The sequence below is a fragment of the Pongo abelii genome, chromosome 20 (assembly GCF_028885655.2).
Source record: "Pongo abelii isolate AG06213 chromosome 20, NHGRI_mPonAbe1-v2.0_pri, whole genome shotgun sequence".
NCBI lineage: Eukaryota > Metazoa > Chordata > Mammalia > Primates > Hominidae > Pongo > Pongo abelii.
Genome location: NC_072005.2, coordinates 62,721,389 through 62,741,046, shown reverse-complemented (window position 1 = coordinate 62,741,046; position 19,658 = coordinate 62,721,389). Strand labels below are relative to the sequence as shown.

Here is a 19,658-nt window from a genome sequence, read left to right as displayed (position 1 = left end):
AGCCTTGTGAGACCCTGAGACAGAGGAACCAGCTGAGTCATATCTGGACTTAAACACCGAGATCACATGTTTTAACTGCCGACTTTGTGGTAATGTTGTAAACAGCAACAGACAACTAATACAAGTAGGTAAATATTGGTGGAGTGAATGCTCCAGCCACTTCTACAGCTGATTTACAGAGATTCATCTCTTCTTGAAACTGATTCTATAGGGTAAGTACAATTTTTCCTACTTTACAGATAAGAAATCAAAAGCCCATGGAGGCTGACATTTGTATAGTGTCACAAAAATCATTCGAAACAGCCAGAATTTGAACACAGGTCAGCATCAAAAACTTGAAGCCAGGCACAGTGGCTCACACCTGTAATTGCAGCACTTTGGGAGGCTGAGGCAAGAGGATCACTTGAGCCCAAGACTTCAAAGACTAGCCTGGGCAAGATAATGAGATGTTTCTAAAAAATAAAAATATTGTTTCTAAACTTGGCTTTTCCCTTTGCCTTCCTTGTGGCTGTAACTTTACAAAGTGGGATATTTGTAACTGTTGTGGGTGGGGTAGGCAGCAGTGCCCAAGATAACTTACTGGACACAGGAGGGCATTGTGTATTTTTAGCTATATATAAGGTGATAGACCTTTAACGAGACTAACATAGTAACGTTTTGTTAACACAAATATTAATGGTGGTTTCCTTGGCCCCCTCCCCCCGCCCTTTTTTTTTTTTTTTTTTTTTTTTTTTTTTTTGAGACAGAGTCTCGCTCTGTTGCGCAGCCTGGAGTGCAGTGGCGCAATCTCGGCTCACTACAACCTCCGCCTCCTGGGTTCACGCCATTCTCCCACCTCAGCCTCCTGAGTAGCTGGGACTACAGGCGCCCACCACCACGCACGGCTAATTTTTTGTATTTTTAGTAGAGATGGGGTTTCACCATGTTAGCCAGGATGGTCTCAATCTCCTGACCTCATGATGCGCCCGCCTTCGCCTCACCAAGTGCTGGGATTACAGGCGTGAGCCACCGCGCCCAGCCTCCTTGCCCTGTCTTTATGTTAGATGAGCCCGTGTCCCATGTGGGAGAAAAGGTATCCTGAAGACAGACACTCTGATTTGGAAGGGCTAACTCTTCCCCCACTACTCCACCCATTCACCTCATAAACCCTATCACATTGGTCCAATGTCCAAGTATTTTATAAACAAACACTCCCAGAACACGCAAGTATTTAAAAAGTATTCCTGCAAAGAAACCATAGGTTGAAGATAATGCATATACTATAAGCACAAATAAACTGCAGAGTTGACGTTCCTCCTATACCTGGTATAAACTTTATTAGCTCCATTGCAATGGGAGCAGAAAAGGGGGCATGCCAGTCCCTGTCTAATATATGCTGACAGGGAATGATGCTAAAACATTCCCCCTGTTTGAAAGGGTTGCTGGAGTTATAGATTTACACACACTACAGTGAGAGGCTCGTGGAAGGTGGTTGTATGGTAGAGGCAACATTTCAACTAGTAGAATGAACCCCAGAAATGGATTTCCTGGGTCTGAATGGCAGCTCTGCTACTTATTGGCTGTGCATTCTTTTTTTTGAGATGAAGTCTCGGTCTGTCACCCAGGCTGGAGTGCAGTGGCACGATCTCGGTTCACTGCAAGCTCCGCCTCCCAGGTTTGAGTGATTCTCCTGCCTCAGCCTGCCAAGTAGCTGGGATTACAGGCACGAACCACCACACTGGGCTAATTTTTGTATTTTTAGTAGAGACAGTGTTTCACCGTGTTGGCCAGGTTGGTCTCGAACCACCGACCTCAAGTGTTCCACCTGCCTCAGCCTCCCAAAGTGCTGGGATTACAGGTGTGAGCCGCCACGCCCGGCCTTGCTGTGCATTGTTATTTTCTGCACCTCAATGTCCTCATCTGTAAGATAGAAGCAAAAAATATACTTACCTCTAAGGTGTTGTAAAGACCAAATAAGTTAATTCTTACTGCTTAGGACAGGGCATGGTATACAGTAAGGGCTGTGTTAGATTATCATCATTCATCATCATCATCATGGATGAGAGAAATAAATACAAGAGATCATAAGCACATTTTGGTAAGAATGCAAGAGTTTGCCACTCTTCTAGGAATAGACCGATGGTTCTGTAGCCATGGTAATAAGTAGCTACCTAGACAGGTTTAAATCCATTCAGTGGATCCAAGACAACTTACTTCAGTGAACATGCTTTTGCAAGCCAACCAACAGCTGCCCTTTGCATCGGAAATTCAGCCAGTTAGGAAGGGATGCACTCTGACGAACACACCTGTACCAATCAGCCTCACCTGAGTAACCACAGGCCAACTCACACCTTCAAGTTTCAGCCTCATTCCGTACCTCCCCAAATTCCTACCTACAAAGATCAGAAGTCTTCTCTACTCAGAGAGACTGTGGTAGACCGGCTTTTCATTACACTAAGGAATAAATTCGACTTTATGTTTATAGTTCAGATATTAAGTGACAGTAACACCATCCTTTGGTATTCAGGTATGTGCTTTAAAAAACCAGTACTTGGCCAGGCGTGGTGGCTCACATCTGTAATCCCAGCACTTTGGGAGGCCGAGGCAGGCAGATCACGAGGTCAAGAGATTGAGACCATCCTGGCCAACATGGTAAAACCCTGTCTCTACTAAAAGTACAAAAAATTAGCTGGGCGTGGTGGCAGGCGCCTGTAGTCCCAGCTACTTGGGAGACTAAGGCAGGAGAATGGTGTGAACCCGGGAGGCAGGGGTTGCAGTGAGCCAAGATCATGCCACTGCACTCCAGCTTGGGCAACAGAGCAAGACTCCATCTCAAAAAAACAAAAAACAAAAAACAAAACACAAAAACCAAACAAAAAAAAAATCACTAGTTGAGGTACCCAAATTCAGGGGCCGCTTTTGAAGATCTAGGTCCTCCCAACCTCCCTGCTCCTAAACCATATCCCCAACTAGTTAAGAAAACCACTTAACAACTTTTCCAAATGCTCTGTGTTTATTTCATTCCCTCTATATGCTCTGAGGTAGGACTGACATTTCACAGATACTGAGTCCTATGACTTGAAGGTCTCTAGCCTTCAAATCCAGTAACCAAGGTATAGTGAACACAGAAGAATCACTACCATTGAGGGCTTTGTGAGAATCAGAAATCATTCTCCATCTTTGAGAAGGAACTCCCAGGGGCACAGCTTGCTCTGAGAAAACAGTGTTTAAAGTTCCTCCATCAGATGGGTGTGAGTGGGGCAGGTTTCCGTATCTTCAGTTTTTCCACCAGTACCGGTCATCTTCATCAAAAGAATGCCAACTACCATCAATTACGACTCGGGGCTTGAGCAGCTGCACTTCCTCCAGCAGCTTCCTTATTTGCACAGGGTACTGCCATTTCCACAGCCTGGGGAGGCAGAGAGAGGACTCGTTACTGAGACGTTGCTTTCGACTCTTCTCCCTTCTTCAAAATTCCTGGAAGCCTCACCAAGGATCTCAAACCTTTTCTTGTACTCTTAAGGAATGTGCCCCAAAGAGTTAAAGAAACCAATGACTAACAAATTATTGAGTTTGCAGGATGGCAGACAAGAAAAGAAACAGCTTGCTGAAACATGGAGACTCCCCCTCCACTTACGAAAGAACTGGCTGAAATCGGTTAGAAAAAGTACGGCAGACTGGAGTTTGCACAGAATGAGCTTGCTGATGTCACAGCCTGAATTTCTACCATGTTTTATACTAACTCTCCCTAAATTGGCACATGCAACCCATGAGGTAGCAGGAATAGATAATTATGCATGCCCAGTGACTTTCCAGATCTTCTCTTTTCTTCCAATCACCTACTAGTCTCAGGATCTACTCCTTGAACCTTTTCTAAGAAAAATACTGCCTTGAAGCCAGCATGGGGAGACAGATTTGAGCTTGATTCCTGTCTCCTTGTGAGTTGACCTGCAATATAGGGCTTTTTTTCCCCCACAAATCTCCAATGTCATAGTATTGGCCTGTAGCACATCAGGCAGTGAGCCACTTTTGCTTGATAACAGTAGCATGTTCCCTATAGAATAAAAGTAATTCTCTTAATGTAAAGAAACTTGGGCATGTCAGATACTATGCTGAGCTTTTAAAGACATCTGCTCCTTACAACAGTCCTAACAGTCCTAAGATGCAGGCATGATCCTTCAGTCCATCCATGAATTCCTTCCTCAGAGTCTCTGTGCCAGGTCCTGTTATAGGGTTTGGGAAGGTACAGTAAATTCTCCTTTAATGTCATTGATAGGTTCTTGGACTTTAAGCAAAACTACTACAGCAGATTCTCGAAGAACGTCATTTTCTTCAGAGTCATTGTTATAACAACGAGAAAACATTGGTTTCATTATATGTCGTTTTGCTTAAAGTCAGTTTCTAAGAAGGTATCAATGACATTAAATGAGGACTTCCCTTATAGGGATGCACAAGGCAAATTTCCCACCCTTACCAAGCTTATAGTCTACTAGAGGAGAAATAAACATATTTAAATAGATACATAGCACTGCCCCCATTTCACAGATGGGGAAACAGACCCATAATAGGTCAATCAGTAAATCCAGTTCTGACTTCTATCCTACTTCAACTACTAAGTCCCATAGTCACCACTGATCTTGTCAACGGCTATAGTGCCTCATAAGTCAAGGATACAAACACATTCTTTCAACAGCACTCCACTTTTTCAGCTCATTTTGTCACTGTAACAGTTCTGACCAAACCAAGACTCCCAGATTCATTGAGCCATGTTTCTCAATTCATCTTCCCCATCCTGTCTTCACTTTCCTCCTATGATTCCAGGGTCTACCACAGCTGCTCTTGACTTCCTCCTGGTTATACCCATGTGCCATAACTTGAACCTTGTATAAACTCAACTGCCATCCGCTGGACCATACTGAAGAACAGTTACTCAATTGAGAAATTTTCTATTGATATAAATATACCACAAGGAAGTCGGGCATGGTGGCTCATGCCTGTCATCCAGCACTTTGGGAGGCTGAGGCTGGTGGATCATGAGGTCAGGAATTTGAGACCAGCCTGGTGAAAACTCGTCTCTACTAAAAATGTAAAAATTAGCTGGGCGTGGTGGCACGTACCTATAATCCCAGCGACTCGGGAGGCTGAGGCAGCAGAATTGCTTGAATCTGTGAGGCGGAGGTTGCAGTGAGCTAAGATTGCACCCCTGCACTCCAGCCTGGGCAACAGAGTGAGACTCCATCTCAAAAAACTTAAAATAAAATAAAATAAATATACCACAACCAACCTCAGATGGGCTATCAATGCTGCCAGCTGTATATTTCTCCGGTCAAGATTCTACTCCCTTCAAGTACTACTGTGTTCCTTCATGCTCAGGGATGTCTCTGAACTCCTGTCTATGAATATGAGGTCCTAAATGACAAATGCTTTTTCTACCACTAAACACTGAAGACATCAATGAACTGCCACTTTCTCATGAAAGAAACTTCTAGTCTTAAGAGATGGTCCTGAAGAACTTCTGTGAACTCCATCAACTCAGCCCTCCAGACTTGCACAAGGACTGAATGAGAGGGGAAGCTGAAATGTTGTGTGTGAGCTATTGAAGAAACTTTCTGCTAGGTGAACTGTTCAGTGCTGTTAAGTACATTCACACGGCTGTGCAACCATCACCACAACCATCTATCGCCAGAATTCTTCATCTTGCAAAACTAAAACTCTGCACCTATTACACAACTCCCCAACCCCTCACCCCAATCCTTTGGAAATCACCATTTTGTCTGTATGAATTTCACTCTTCTACGTACCTCATCAATGTAGAATCCTACAGTATTTGTCTTTTTAGGACTGGCTTATTCCACTTGGCATGTCAAGATTCCATCATGGAGCATGTGTCAGAATTTTAAGACTGAATACAATTCCACCGTAGGTATATACCACATTCTGTTTATCCTTTCATCCACGAACGCCTGGGTTACTTCCACCTCTTGGCTGTTATTGTGCATTTTGCTGCTATGAACATGGGTGTGAACGCTGAGATCTTGCTTTTAATTCTTTTGAGTACATACTCAGAAGATTGCTGGATCATACAGCAATTCTAGTTTTTTCAGCATAAACTTTTATAATGTTATTTCTGTGCCCTTCCCAACCCACCCAGAAGTGAACTCCATGATATCAGGCATCTGGCCTCTATCTCCCATATTCCTATATCTCCAGCATCCAGCACACTACTCAGAATGTAGTGGGCACTCACCAATGGAGTAAAATCTGGTTCCCCAGCTATGACCTCAACTTTTCCCATAAACTGCTTCTCCACCAGCTAACAAGCCTGTAACAGAAGCAGGTCTGTACCTAAGACAATTGCTGGGGACTTACCCAATTATTTGTAGGTGAGACGTGGGACAGGCAAAGGCTGAACACAGCTTCATCATTCCTTTGGGACTGAAGTTATTCTGCACCAGGTTTAGACTGGTCAGGTACTGGTTGCAGGAAAGGGCCAAGGAGAGTGCCTCACAACAATCAGAAGTCAATCCACATGCCTTCAACCTACAGGGTCAGGATACCCAGGAAATAACCCCAAAGATCAATGATGGACCCTCCATTCAACCTGTATGAATTTCACCTTGATACTTTTTCTTTGGAAAGAAAAAACAACAACAACAACGAAAAAAAAACCCAAAAAACTGGTGGGCTCTGCCTCCCAGTTTCTGGTTTAGTTGTTCTGACGAAAGACCCAAATTTTTTTTTTTTTTTTTTTTGAGATGGCATTTCGCTCTTGTTGCCCAGGCTGAAATGCAGTGGTGCAATCTTGGCTCACTGCAACCTCTACCTCTGGGGTTGAGGCGATACTCCTGCCTTAGCCTCTGGAGTAGCTGGGGTTATGGGCGTGTGCTACCATGCCTGGCTAATTTTTTGTATTTTTAGTAGAAACAGGGTTTCATCATGTTGGCCAGGCTGGTCTTGAACTCCTGACCTCAGATGATCCACCTGCCTTGGCGTCCCAAAGTGCTGGAATTACAGGCATGAGCCACCATGCCTGGCCAAATATTTGCATTTCTAACGAGTTCCCAGGTGAGGCTACTGTGCTTGGTTCTCACTTTGAGAGATGGTGGGTAACTCAAATTATAGTTGTGGAAAACAATGAAACAAAGGCTGAGTGCGCCTGTAGCAAGGGAACACAACAAGGAACACAGACCTGCAGAGAAAGCAACACTGCACCTGAAGAAAGGTGAGAAGGCGGAAGGACATATTAACATATGCATTGACATAAAAAAATCACCTGTACACTGTGCTTGTGGAAAGAAGGGGACACATTTGAGAAACAAAGATGACTAAATGGCCAGAACAGAGTCCCAGACAGTGGTGAGAGCGGAGGCTGGGCACTTAGGTCATACTAAGGGTTTAGAATTTCATCTTAAGAGCAACAGAAAGCCAAGGGACCTCATTGAATATAATAATGGCATTGTACAGGAGTGTTCTATTTTGAGGAGAGCACGCTGGTTATTTTGGGGCGGGATGTCAAAATCCGTAAGTTGCTATGAAATAGTTCACCAGATATACTAAAATACTAATGACTGTTTAAATTAGGTGGTGGGTATATAGGTTTTACACGTCCTAATCATTCTAGATTGGGAAAAAAAAATCCAAAATGCACAGACTGAGTCTTGCTCTATCGCTGAGGCTGGGGTGTGGTGGCACGATCTCGGCTCACTGTAACCTCCACCTCCCCGGTTCAAGTGATTCTCCTGACTCAGCCTCCTGAGTAGCTGGGATTCTAGGCACCTGCCACCATGCCTGATTTTATATTTTTAGTAGAGACGGGGTTTCATCATGTTGGCCAGTCTCGTCTCGAACTCCTGCCCTCAAGTGATCCACCGGCCTCAGCCTCCCAAAGTGCTGGGATTACAGCCACCGCACCCGGCTGGAATTCTTATGATAGAATAAAAAGTTAATGAGATGCAGCTCAAGTTGTTTTAGCCACCTATGGCTAGATGGTGAAATAAGATTGAATGCTTATTTTTCATTTTGCTTCTAAAATAATATCTAAGCATTTATAAAGACAAAACATCCAGTAGGGAGGCTGAGGATAGAGGCAAGGGGGAGGTAAATCAGTGATGGTATAAAGTGCTGCACATGGATGATTGTGGGATTCCCGACGTGGAGGAAACTAACCTCTGATTAACATGTGTCAAATCTTTTGTTTTTTTGGAAACAGAGTCCTGCTCTGTTTCCCAGACTGGAGTGCAGTGGCACGATCTCAGTTCACTGCAACCTTCACCTCCCGGGTTCCAGCGATTCTCCTGCCTCAGCCTCCTGAGTAGCTGGGATTACAGGTGCCTGCCACCACGCCCAGCTAACTTTTGTATTTTTAGTAAAGATGGGGTTTTGCCATGTTGGTCACACTGATCTCAAACTCCTGATCTCAGGTGATCCACCCCCCTCGGCCTCCCACAGTGCTGGGATGACAGGCATGAGCCACCACACCCGGCCGTACTTTGTTGTTACAGAAGGAAGTGTGTACTAGTGCAGATCATAGTTGGCTTCTTAATAGAAGATTTAGGGCTTTCCTAGTAAATGGTTTTATATTATTTGAAGGGATGGGGGTCGTTTGTTAAGCACCCAGTAGAACAAGGCAGGTGCGCATGTCTCCAGGGAATGAATTGTTGTGAAATTGTCTCAGGCGGTGGGGAAAACGAGTGGATCGGACGACTAACGCTGGGAAAACAAATTTACATCCATGACCCCTGACTGCACACGACAGCAACTCGCCATTGCCTGTTTTGATCCTGCAATTCTCAGCTACTGAAGTGCAGGTGCTGAGAGGGTGGAGAATGAGGTTCAGTAAAGCTTGGAGTGTTTGTAGGTGGACACACCCCAGAACAGAAGGCTAAGGGAGAGACTACATTTAAAAGACAGAAAAACAGGCCAGGCGCGGTGGCTCATGCCTGTAATCTCAGCACTTTGGGAGGCCGAGGCGGGCGGATCACGAGGTCAGGAGATTGAGACCGTCCTGGCTAACATGGTGAAACCCCATCTCTACTAAAAATACAAAAAATTAGCTGGGCTTGGTGGCGGGCATCTGTAGTCCCAACTACATGGGAGGCTGAGGCAGGAGAATGGCATGAACCCGGGAGGCGGAGCTTGCAGTGAGCTGAGATTGTGCCACTGCAATGCAGCCTGGATGACAGAGCGAGACTCCATCTAAAAAAAAAAAAAAGACAGAAAAAGCAAAATAGAACATGGAGCTAAAAGATGAGTGACGGTATTATAGAGTAAGACAAATAAGCCTTGATTTAATAAGAAATAAGATAAAGTTTAATAAAATCATAAAAATAAAACACAAAGCTAGATCAAAGGGGAACTAAAGAAGGGGCATGACCACATAGAAAGAAGCTGAGGGGACAGAGAATCAAGGTGTGATGAGCTTGAAGAACAATGTGTGACTTCAAGAAGGAAAGGGGTCCCGGCCAGGTGCGGTGGCTCACGCCTGTCATCCCAGCACTTTGGGAGGCCGAGGCCGGCGGATCACTTGAGGTCAGAAGTTTAAAAGCAGCCTGGCCAACATGGTGAAACCCCGTCTCTACTAAATACACACAAAAAAATTAGCTGGGTGTGGTGGCAGGCGCCTGTAGTCCCAGCTACTCAGGAGGCGGAGGCTGCAGTGAGCCGAGATCGCGCCACTACACTCCAGCCTGGGTGACAGAGTAAGACTCCGTCTCAAAAAAAAAAAAAAAAAAAAAAAAGGAGGGGTGCCCAGATTAAAGCCTCTTACTCAACACAATGGGAGTGTGACCTCCCCTAGTGCCATGGAGGGTTATAAGCAGCACACATACAAGACTAGTGCATGGTCAGTGCTCACACATGGTAAACATTCCATTCTAGAGTAGTTCACAGTGCACTGCAGCCACCTCTACTAGCTTCCAGAATATTTCCATCACCCTAAAAGGAAACCCCATACCCATTCAGCTGCACCCCTTCTACTTCCCATTCCCTCTAGCCCAGGCAACCCCTCTACTTTGTGTATGAATTTGACTGTTTTGGGTATTTTATACAAATGGAATTATACACCATGTGACTTTTTGTGGCTGGCTTCTTTCACTCAGCACGACGTTTTCAAGGCTCATCCACGTGGTGGAACGTACCAGCACTTTAACTTTTTTTTGAGATGGAGTCTCACTCTGTCACCCAGGCTGGAGTGCAGTGGTGCAGACTCGGCTCACTGCAACCTCCACCTCCTGGGTTCAAGTGATTCTCCTGCCTCGGCCTCCCGAGTAGCTGAGATTACAAGCATGCACTACCACACCTGGCTAATTTTTGTATTTTTAGTAGAGACAGGGTTTCCCCATGTTGGCCCAGCTGGTCTCGAACTCCTGACCTCAAGTGATCTGCCCACCTCGGCCTCCGAAAGTGCTGGCGTCACAGTCGTGAGCGTGAGCCCGTGCCCGGCCTCAGCACTTTCCTTTTTATGGCTGAACCATAGTCTACCATATTGGAGCTCTGTCTTAAGCCCCCGGGTGGTTCTGATGCTCACTGAAGTTTTAAGGACTACTCAGGTAATCACTTGCTTTCTGCCCGTCTTTGTCTCTAGACTGTTCACACTACAACACAAAGGTTTTTTCACTTCCATACTTCCTCCATTTAGCACCAGGACTAGCACGCAGGGGTCGTTCAACTGGCAGTTGAGGGTTTTCTACCTCCAGACCTTGTTCCCAAGCATTTGCCACTTCATCCGTCTCATCCACAGGAGCCGAGTCAGAACTTACAGCCAGATCTGTGGTGCTGCAAAGGTTGCACTCCATCTAACTTGAGGGACTCATGGAAACCAGATCATCATCATCCTTGTTCAAGCAACCTCATGCTGGGGTCCCCCACCTCCTCCCAGCCCGGCCGGCAAAGAGGTGCCCCAGGAAGTTACCCGAGTCTCGTCAGAACACTTTTCTTTTGCTTCAGTCCCTCGCACAGCGCAGCGACCCCACCGTCACCCAGGGCATTGTCCGTGAGATCCAGGCTCTTCAGGTGTCTGCTCCTCGAGATCACACAGGACAGACTCTCACAGCACGCGGCGGTGAGATGACACTTTATCAACCTGCAAGAGGCAGGAAATAGAGCGAGTCTGCTTCTCTCGAGGAAAGTGGAACAGCGGGAGAAGGTTCAGGGGCATTAACTGGAGTTTCCTTTATTCCTTCCTGATAGGCCGCCGTTTTGCCCATTCCTGTGAACGGCTTAGACCATGTGGTATCTGTTGACTCGAGAGAGGGATGATAGTGGAGGGCGGGGAAAGTGTCTGGTGTGATTGAAGGTATGTTTCTTTTTTAATTAATTTAAGATGGAGTTTTGCTCTTGTTGCCCAGGCTGGAGTGCAGTGGTGTGATCTTGGCTCACCGCAACCTCCACCTCCCAGGTTCAAGCTATTCTCCCCTCCTCAGCCTCCCGAATAGCTGGGATTACAGGCACGCGCCACTGTGCCTAGCTAATTTTGTATTTTTAGTAGAGATCGGGTTTCTCCATGTTGGTAAGGCTGGTCTCAAACTCCTGACCTCAGGTGATCCGCCTGCCTCGGCCTCCCAAAGTGCTGGGATTACAGGCATGAGCCACTGCGCCCGGCCTATTTTTTATTTTTTTCAAGACAAAGTCTCACTCTGTTGCCCAGGCTGGAGTACAGTGGCACGATATCGGCTCACTGCAACCTCCACCTCCTGGGTTCAAGTGATTCTCCTGCCTCAGCCTCCTGAGTAGCTGGGATTACAGGCGTGTGCCACCATGCCCAGCTAAAGGTATCTTTAAAAGAAATGATCACAGCAGAGTTTGCTTCCACTTGGAGATGAGGTCAAGATTCTCCATGGGGGAGGAGGAGAAACTGGAAAGACTCTGACAGAGCGAGATGGAGAGAAAAGGGGACAGAAGTTACTGAAGTACTGATAGGTCTGGAATCCAAAAGGGGAAGTTTAATGCTTCTATTCCTAGGAAAAATGGGGAAAATGGGGAAGATGGGGTGGGCGGCCCCAAAAATAACATCTGAATGGTTTATCGCAGGAGAAATGACCGAAATGGCCTCCAAGACTGTCTTCAGCTTGGGCGGCTAAGGGTAGGGTGATAGCACTGGGGCAGGGAGGGTCCATCCTCAGCAGCCATCGGGTCAAGAATAAAGAGGGATGCAGGCTGGGGGCAGTGGCTCCCGCCTATAATCCCAGCACTTTGGGAGGCCAAGGTGGGTCGATCACCTGAGGTCAGGAGTTCGAGACCAGCCTGGCCAACATGGTGAAACCCTGTCTCTACTAAAAATACAAAACAGTAGCTGGGCATGGTGGCAGGTGCCTGTAATCCCAGCTACTCGGGAGGCTGAGGCAGGAGAACTGCTTGAACCCAGGAGAGGGAGGCTGCAGGGAGCTGAGATTGCGCCATTGCACTCCAGCCTGGGCAACAAGAGAGAACCTCTGTCTCAAAAAAACAAAAACAAAACAAAACAAAAACCCCACCAAAACCAAACAAAACACACACACACAAAAACAAAACAAAGTGAAGCAAAAAACAAAAGAAAAAACAGATGCAGTTGTGAGGGCCAACCCTTGAAGGTCAGGGTGGGGGTGACCCAATCTTATATGAATGGTGATGAAGAGATCCAGATAATCTCCCAGCACTTAAATGCCGTCTCAAAAAAACAATGTCTCTAATTGACTAAAATTAAGATTCTACACCATGCAGAAGTAGGGCTTGAAACAATTAAAATGAATGATAGAATTAATACTTGGGGGCACTCAGAAGTTTGTGAACTAGAATCCATACCAAAGTCCTTTATTTTATTCTTGGGAAGGGAGAGATCTCAAAATGATACCCCATTTGTGGTCCATTAATTCTACCTTCGTAATGAATAAGCAAATGCTACCAAGTATACGAGGGTTTACAATGAAATCATTTATGCTCATGATGAAAACACTAGATATAAGGTACGTGGTCCAGCTTTAGGAGATTTTTAAAGGCTACACCATTCAATGGAATACCTTACTGTACTTCATTTATTATAATAGACATATCCTCAGACACAATGTGAGACCAATGCCAAAGTTCTGGTTTCTTGGGAGTTCGGTTCTCCACTGGATATGATAGGGGGTGGTGAGACTACATGAGATTAGATATACAAAATATTTAGTGCTCTGCCTGCCACGTGTTAAGAATGCATTAAGTGCTTGGCTGGGTGCAGTGGCTCACACCTGTAATCCCAGCACTTTGGGAGGCCAAAGTGGGTGGATTGCCTGAGGTCAGGAGTTCAAGACCAGCCTGGCCAACATGGTGAAACCCTGTCTCTACTAAAAGTACAAAAATTAGCTGGGCGTGATGGCACACGCCTGTAATCCCAGCTACTCAGGAGGCTGAGGCAGAAGAATCGCTCGAACCTGGAACGTGGAGGTTGCAGTGAGCCGAGATCATGCCACTGCACTCCAGCCTGGACAACAGAGCAAGACTCAAAACAAAAAACAAACAAACAAACAAAAAGGAAAAAAGAGAACAAATTAAGTTGCATTAAGTGCTGACTACTATGATCCTTTCGTTGTAAAATATCAAATGCACGTTTGCATCTAGGACAAGAGAACCCCAGAAGACATCCAAACCACTAACAGGGATGACTGCATGGTTTTGAGACTGAAGATTGATTTTTGCTCACTGAGCTCTTTTACTTTTTCTACAGTCTGTTTAATGATGGGATATTCCTATTCAATAGAAACATTTCAACAAAGGGTGAAGAAATTTGAGCCCCAGAGGGAAAGAGATTAAGAGAAAAGCACTCTCCCTTCTCCATACAGATAAATAGCTGAAGATGAACTTAGGGCAAGATGCCTTCCTCTGAGGAATGGACCGTGTTTAGGTATCAAGGGTTTCTCAGAACTCATGGTTCCTCCCATGAAGCTCCATCAGCCCGTGGTGTGAAGCTCTTCACCGTGGTGTGAACACCTCAACTTACCTAGATTGCCCTTGGAAAAACAAGTGTCAGCTCACCCTGAAAGCAGTTTTTGGTTCCAGTCTCCCTGCTCCTATCTCTTGAACTTTCAGGAACTCCAGACCCCAGTATGATAGAGTTGACCCAACGCCCATGGGAAACTCACTCCAGGTCCTGGAGATGACAAGATGGTTCTCTCATGACCTCGCACAGAAGCTTCACGCCATTGTCTTCCACAGGGTTCATGCTAAGGCTCAGGTGTGTCAGCCATGAGTTACCCATAAGCGCAAGTGCAAGAAAACCACAGCCAGCTGTGTCCAGGTGGCACTGATTCAGCCTGTGGGGCGCACACATGGGAAAGAAGATCGTGACGCTCATTCCCCAGCATGGCCTCAAGTGAGCTGCTGCTCTCCTCCCATCTCCAGTCTGCTTCTGTGTAGGAGGGGTCATATTTTTTTTTTTTTTTTTTTTTTTTTTTTTTTTTTTTTGAGGAGTCTTGCTCTGTCACTCAGGCTGGAGTGCAGTGGCAAGCTCTCAGTTCACTGCAGCCTCTGCCTCCTGGATACGAGATTCTGCTGCCTCAGCCTTCTGAGTAGCTGGGATTACAGACATGCGCCACCACACCTGGCTAATTTTTGTATTTTTAGTAGAGAAGGGGTTTTATGATGTTGACCAGGCTGGTCTCAAACTCCTGACCTCAGGTGATCTGCCCGCCTCGGCCTCCCAAAGTGTTGGGATTACAGGCATGAGCCACCGCACCCGGCAAGATTTAAGACCTTCCCTCTGACAGAACCTACCCAAATGAGGAGGCAGAAAACCAACTCTGGTAATATGACAAAAGAAGGCTCTTTAACATTCCCCCCAAAATCACACTAGTTCACCAGCAATGGATCCAAACCAAGAAGACATCCTCGATTTTCCTGAAAAAATTCAGGAGCTTAGTTATTAAGCTAATCAGGGAGGGATTAAAGAAATGTGAAGCCTAATGCAAGGAAATCCAAAATATGATAAAAGCAAAGGGAGAAATATTCAAGGAATAGCTTAAAAACAATAAAAAAAATCAGGAAACTTTAGACACATTTTTAGAAATGTGAAATGGTCTGGAAAGTCTCAGCAATAGAATTGAACAAGTAGAAGAAAGAAATTCAGGCTGGATGCGGTGGCTCACACCTGTAGTCCCAGCAGCACTTTGGGAGGCCAAGGCAGGAGGATCACCAGGTCAAGAGTTTGAGACCATCCTGGCCAACGTGGTGAAACCTCACCTCTACTAAAAATACAGGCTGGGCATGGTGGCTCACACCTGCAATCTCAGCACTTTGGGTGGCTGAGGCGGGTGGATCACCTGAGGTTGGAAGTTCAATACCAGCCTGACCGACATGGAGAAACCCCGTCTCTCCTAAAAATACAAAAAATTAGCTGGGCATGGTGGTGCATGCCTGTAATCCCAGCTATTCGGGAGGCTGAGGCAGGAGAATCGCTTGAACCCAGGAGGTGGAGGTTGCAGTGAGCCGAGACTGCACCATTGTACTCCAGCATGGGCAACAAGAGTAAAACTCTGTCTCAAAAAAAATAAAAATAAAAATAAAAATAAGTTAGCTGGGTGTGGTGGCACACACCTGTAGTCCCAGCTACTTGGGAGGCTGAGGCAGGAGAATTGCTTCAGTCCAGGAGTCAGAGGTTGCAGTGAGCTGAGATTGCACCACTGTACTCCAGCGTGGGTGACAGAGCAAGACTCTGTATCAAAAAAAAAAAAAAAAAAAAAAAAAAAAAAAAAAAAAAAAATCAGAGCTTGAAGTCAAGAGGTCTTTGAATTAACCCAATCCACCAAAGAAAGAAAAAAGAATATTTGAACAAAGCCTCCAAGAAGTCTGGGATTATGTTAAATGCAAACCTAAGAATAATTGGTATTCCTGAGAAAAAAGAATTCTAAAGGCCTAGAAAACATATTTGGGTGCATAATTGAGGAAAACTTCCCTGGCCTTTCTAGAGACCTAGACATCCAAATACAAGAAGCACAAAGAACACCCGGGAAATTAATCACAAAAAGATCTTCACCTAGGCACATTGTCATCAGCTTATCCAAAATTAAGATGAAGGAAAGAATCTGAAGAACTGTGAGACAGAAGCACCAGGTAACCTATGAAGGAAAACCTATCATATTAACAGATTTCTCAACAGAAACCCTGCAAGCTAGAAGGGATTGGGGCCCTATCTTCAGCTTCCTCGAACAAAACAAGTATCAGCCAAGAATTTTGTATCCAGCAAAACTAAGCATCTTATATGAAGGAAAGATACAGTCTTTTTCAGACAGACAAATGCTGAGAGAATTTGCCATTACCAAGACTCCACTAAAAGGAGCTCTAAATCTTGAAACAAATCCTGGAAACATATCAAAACAGAACCTCTTTAAAGCATAAATCACACAGGACTTACAAAACAAAAATATAAGTTAAAAAGCAAAAACAAAAAACAAAACCCAAGGTACACAGGCAACAAAGAGAACGATGAATGCAATGGTACCTCACATCTCCATCCTAACATTGAATGTAAACAGTCCAAATGCTCCACTTAAAAGATACAGAATGCAGAATAAAGAACTCACCAACCAACCATCTGCTGCCTTCAGGAGACTCACCTAGCACATAAAGACTCACATAAAGTAAAGGGGTACAAAAAGGCATTTCACGCAAATGGACACCAAAAGCGAGCAGGGGTAACTATTCTTAGATCAGATGAAATAAACTTTAAAGCAACAGCAGTTAAGGAGACAAAAAGGGACATTGTATAATTATATAATCCTTGTCCAACAGGAAAATATCAAAATTCTAAACATACATGCGCCTAACACTGGAGGTCCTAAATTCATAAAACAATTACTAATAGACCTAAAAAATGAGATAGATAGCAACAAAATAATACTGGGGGACTTCAATACTCCACTAACAGCACTAGACAGGTCATGAAGACAGAAAGTCAAAGAAACAATGGATTTAAACTATACTTTGGAACAAATGGACTTAACAGATCTATACAGAACATTTCATCCAACAACTGCAGAATACACATTCTAATTAACAGTGCATGGAACTTTCTCCAAGATAGACCATAACAGGCCAGAGAATGAGCTTCAATAAATTTAAGAAAACTGAAATTTTATCAAGCACTCTGTCAGACCACAGTGGAATAAAACGGAAATCAACTCCAAAAGGAACCTTCAAAACCATGCAAACACATGGAAATTAAATAACCTGCTCCTGAATGAGCACTGGGTCAAAAATGAAATCAATATGGAAATTAAAAAATTCTTCAAAGTGAACAACAATGACACAATCTATCAAAACCTCTGGGATACAGCAAAGGCAGTGCTAATAGAAAAGTTCATAGCCCTAAACGCCTACATCAAAAAGGCTGAAAGCACAAACTGACACTCTAAGGTCGCACTCTCAAGGAAGTAGAGAAACAAGAGCAAACCAACCCCAAACCAGCAGAAGAAAGGAAATAACCAAGATCAGAGCAGAATTAAGTGAAACAAACAAAAAAATACAAAAGATAAATGAAACAAAAAGCTGGTTCTTTGAAAATATAAAATTGATAAACCATTGGCAAGATTAACCAAGAAGATAAGAGAAAATCCAAATAACCTCACTGAGAAACAGAACAGGAGATATTACAACTGACATCACCGAAATACAAAAGATCATTCAAGGCTACTAGGAACACCTTTATGCACATAAACTAGAAAATCTAGAAGAAATGGATAAATTCCTAGAAAGATCCAACCCTCCTAGCTTAAATCAGGAAGAATTAGATATCCTGAACAGACAAGTAACAAGAGTGAGATTGAAATGGTAATTTAAAAATTACCAACAAGTCCAGGACCAGACGGATTCACAGAATTCTACCAGACATTCAAAGAAAAATTGGTCCCAGAATTGGTATCAATCCTTTTGACACTATTCCACAAGATAGAGAAAGAAGGAACCCTCCCTAATTCATTTATGAAGCCAGCATCACCCTAATACCAACACCAGGGAAGGACATATCAGAAAAAAACACACACACACACACAAAACTACAAAGCAATATCCTTGATGAACATAGATCCTAAAATCCTTAACAAAATACTAGCTAACCAAATCCAACAACATGTCAAACAGATCAAACCCACCAAGACCAACATGTCAAACCCACCATGATCAAGTGGGTTTCATACCAGGGATGGTTTAACATGTACAAGTCAATAAATGTGATATACCACATAAACAGAATTAAAAATCACATGATTTCAATAGATGCAGAAAAAGCATTTGACAAAATCCAGCAATGCTTTATGATTAAAACTCTCAGCAAAGTTGGCATACAAGGGACATACCTTAATGTAATAAAAGCTATCGACGACAAACCCACAGCCAACATAATACTGAATGGGGAAAAGTTGAAAGCATTCCCTTTGAGAACTGGAATAAGACTGAGGTATTCTGAGCAGGCTGCACCATGGTCAAGCCATGGTGACCTCTGTGACCCACATGTACACATCCAGAAGGCCTCTGGAGCCAGAAAGTCTAGGATAACAGGAAAACCACAAAAGAAAAACAGCTAGCTCCTGTCTTAGCTGATTAGCCAACCCTGTGGCATTCTATCATTGTAACATGCTCTACCCTAACTGATCAATCAACCTTGTGACATTGTGCCCTGTGACCCCCCCCACCTTGTGACAATGTACCATGTGACATTCTTCCCCCACCCACAATAAACGTCCTCAAACTGTTACTTTCCACTGCTCATCCCTAACCTATAAAACTAGCTCCAGAATATCACAAGGACAAAAAACCAAACACCACATGTTCTCAACTCATAGGTGGGAATTGATCAATGAGAACACATGGACACAGGAAGGGGAACATCACACACTGGGGCCTGTTGTGAGGTGGGGGGAAGGAGAGCATTAGGAGATATACCAAAAGTTAAATGACGAGTTAATGGGTGCAGCACACCAACATGGCACATGTATAGATATGTAACTAACTTGCACGTTGTGCACATGTACCCTAAAACTTAAAGTATATTTAAAAAAAAAACTAGCTCCAAACCCACCACCCTTCACTGACTCTCTTTTCGGACTCAGCCTGCTCACACCAAAGTGAATAAACAGCCTTGTTGCTCACACTTAGACTGTTCAGGTTGTCTCTTCACTTAGATGCATGCGTAACAAAGACAAGGATGCCCACTCTCACTACTCCTCAACATAGTACTGGAAGTGCTAGCCACAGTAATCAGACAAGAGAAAGAAAAAAAGGGCATCCAAGTCAGGAAAGTCAAACTGTCACTGTTTGCTGACGATATGAATGTTTACCTTGAAAGCGCTAAGGACTCCTGCAGAAAGCTCCTAGAACTGATAAAAGAATTCAAGTTTCCAGATACAAGATTAATGTACACAAATCAATAGTTCTATACACCAACAGCCACCAAGCGGAGAATCAAATCAAGAACTCAACCCCTTTTACAACAGCTGCAAAACACAACACAAGTTGGGAATACACCTAACCAAGGAGGTAAAAGACCTCTACAAGGAAAACTACAAAACATTGCTGAAAGAAATCATAGACAACACCAATGAATGGAAACACATCCCATGCTCATAGATGGGTAGAATCAATATTGTGAAAATGGCCATACTGCCAAAGCAATCTACAAAATTCAATGCAATCCCCATCAAAATACCGCCATCGTTCTTCACAGAATTAAACAATTC

The 19,658-nt window shown here is 44.2% G+C and overlaps 1 protein-coding gene across 1 annotated transcript in view; it reads right to left on the bottom strand.

Moving 5' to 3' along the window:
• Positions 1–2,977: 2,977 nt before the first annotated feature.
• The window catches only part of NLRP5 (NLR family pyrin domain containing 5), a 62,326-nt gene continuing 45,645 nt past the window's right edge, over positions 2,978–19,658 (bottom strand). The window contains 4 exon segments of the mRNA XM_024237603.3: positions 2,978–3,388; positions 6,349–6,519; positions 10,889–11,059; positions 14,073–14,243. Of these exon segments, the coding sequence (XP_024093371.3) occupies positions 3,256–3,388; positions 6,349–6,519; positions 10,889–11,059; positions 14,073–14,243 (646 nt within the window). The 3' untranslated portion in view covers positions 2,978–3,255.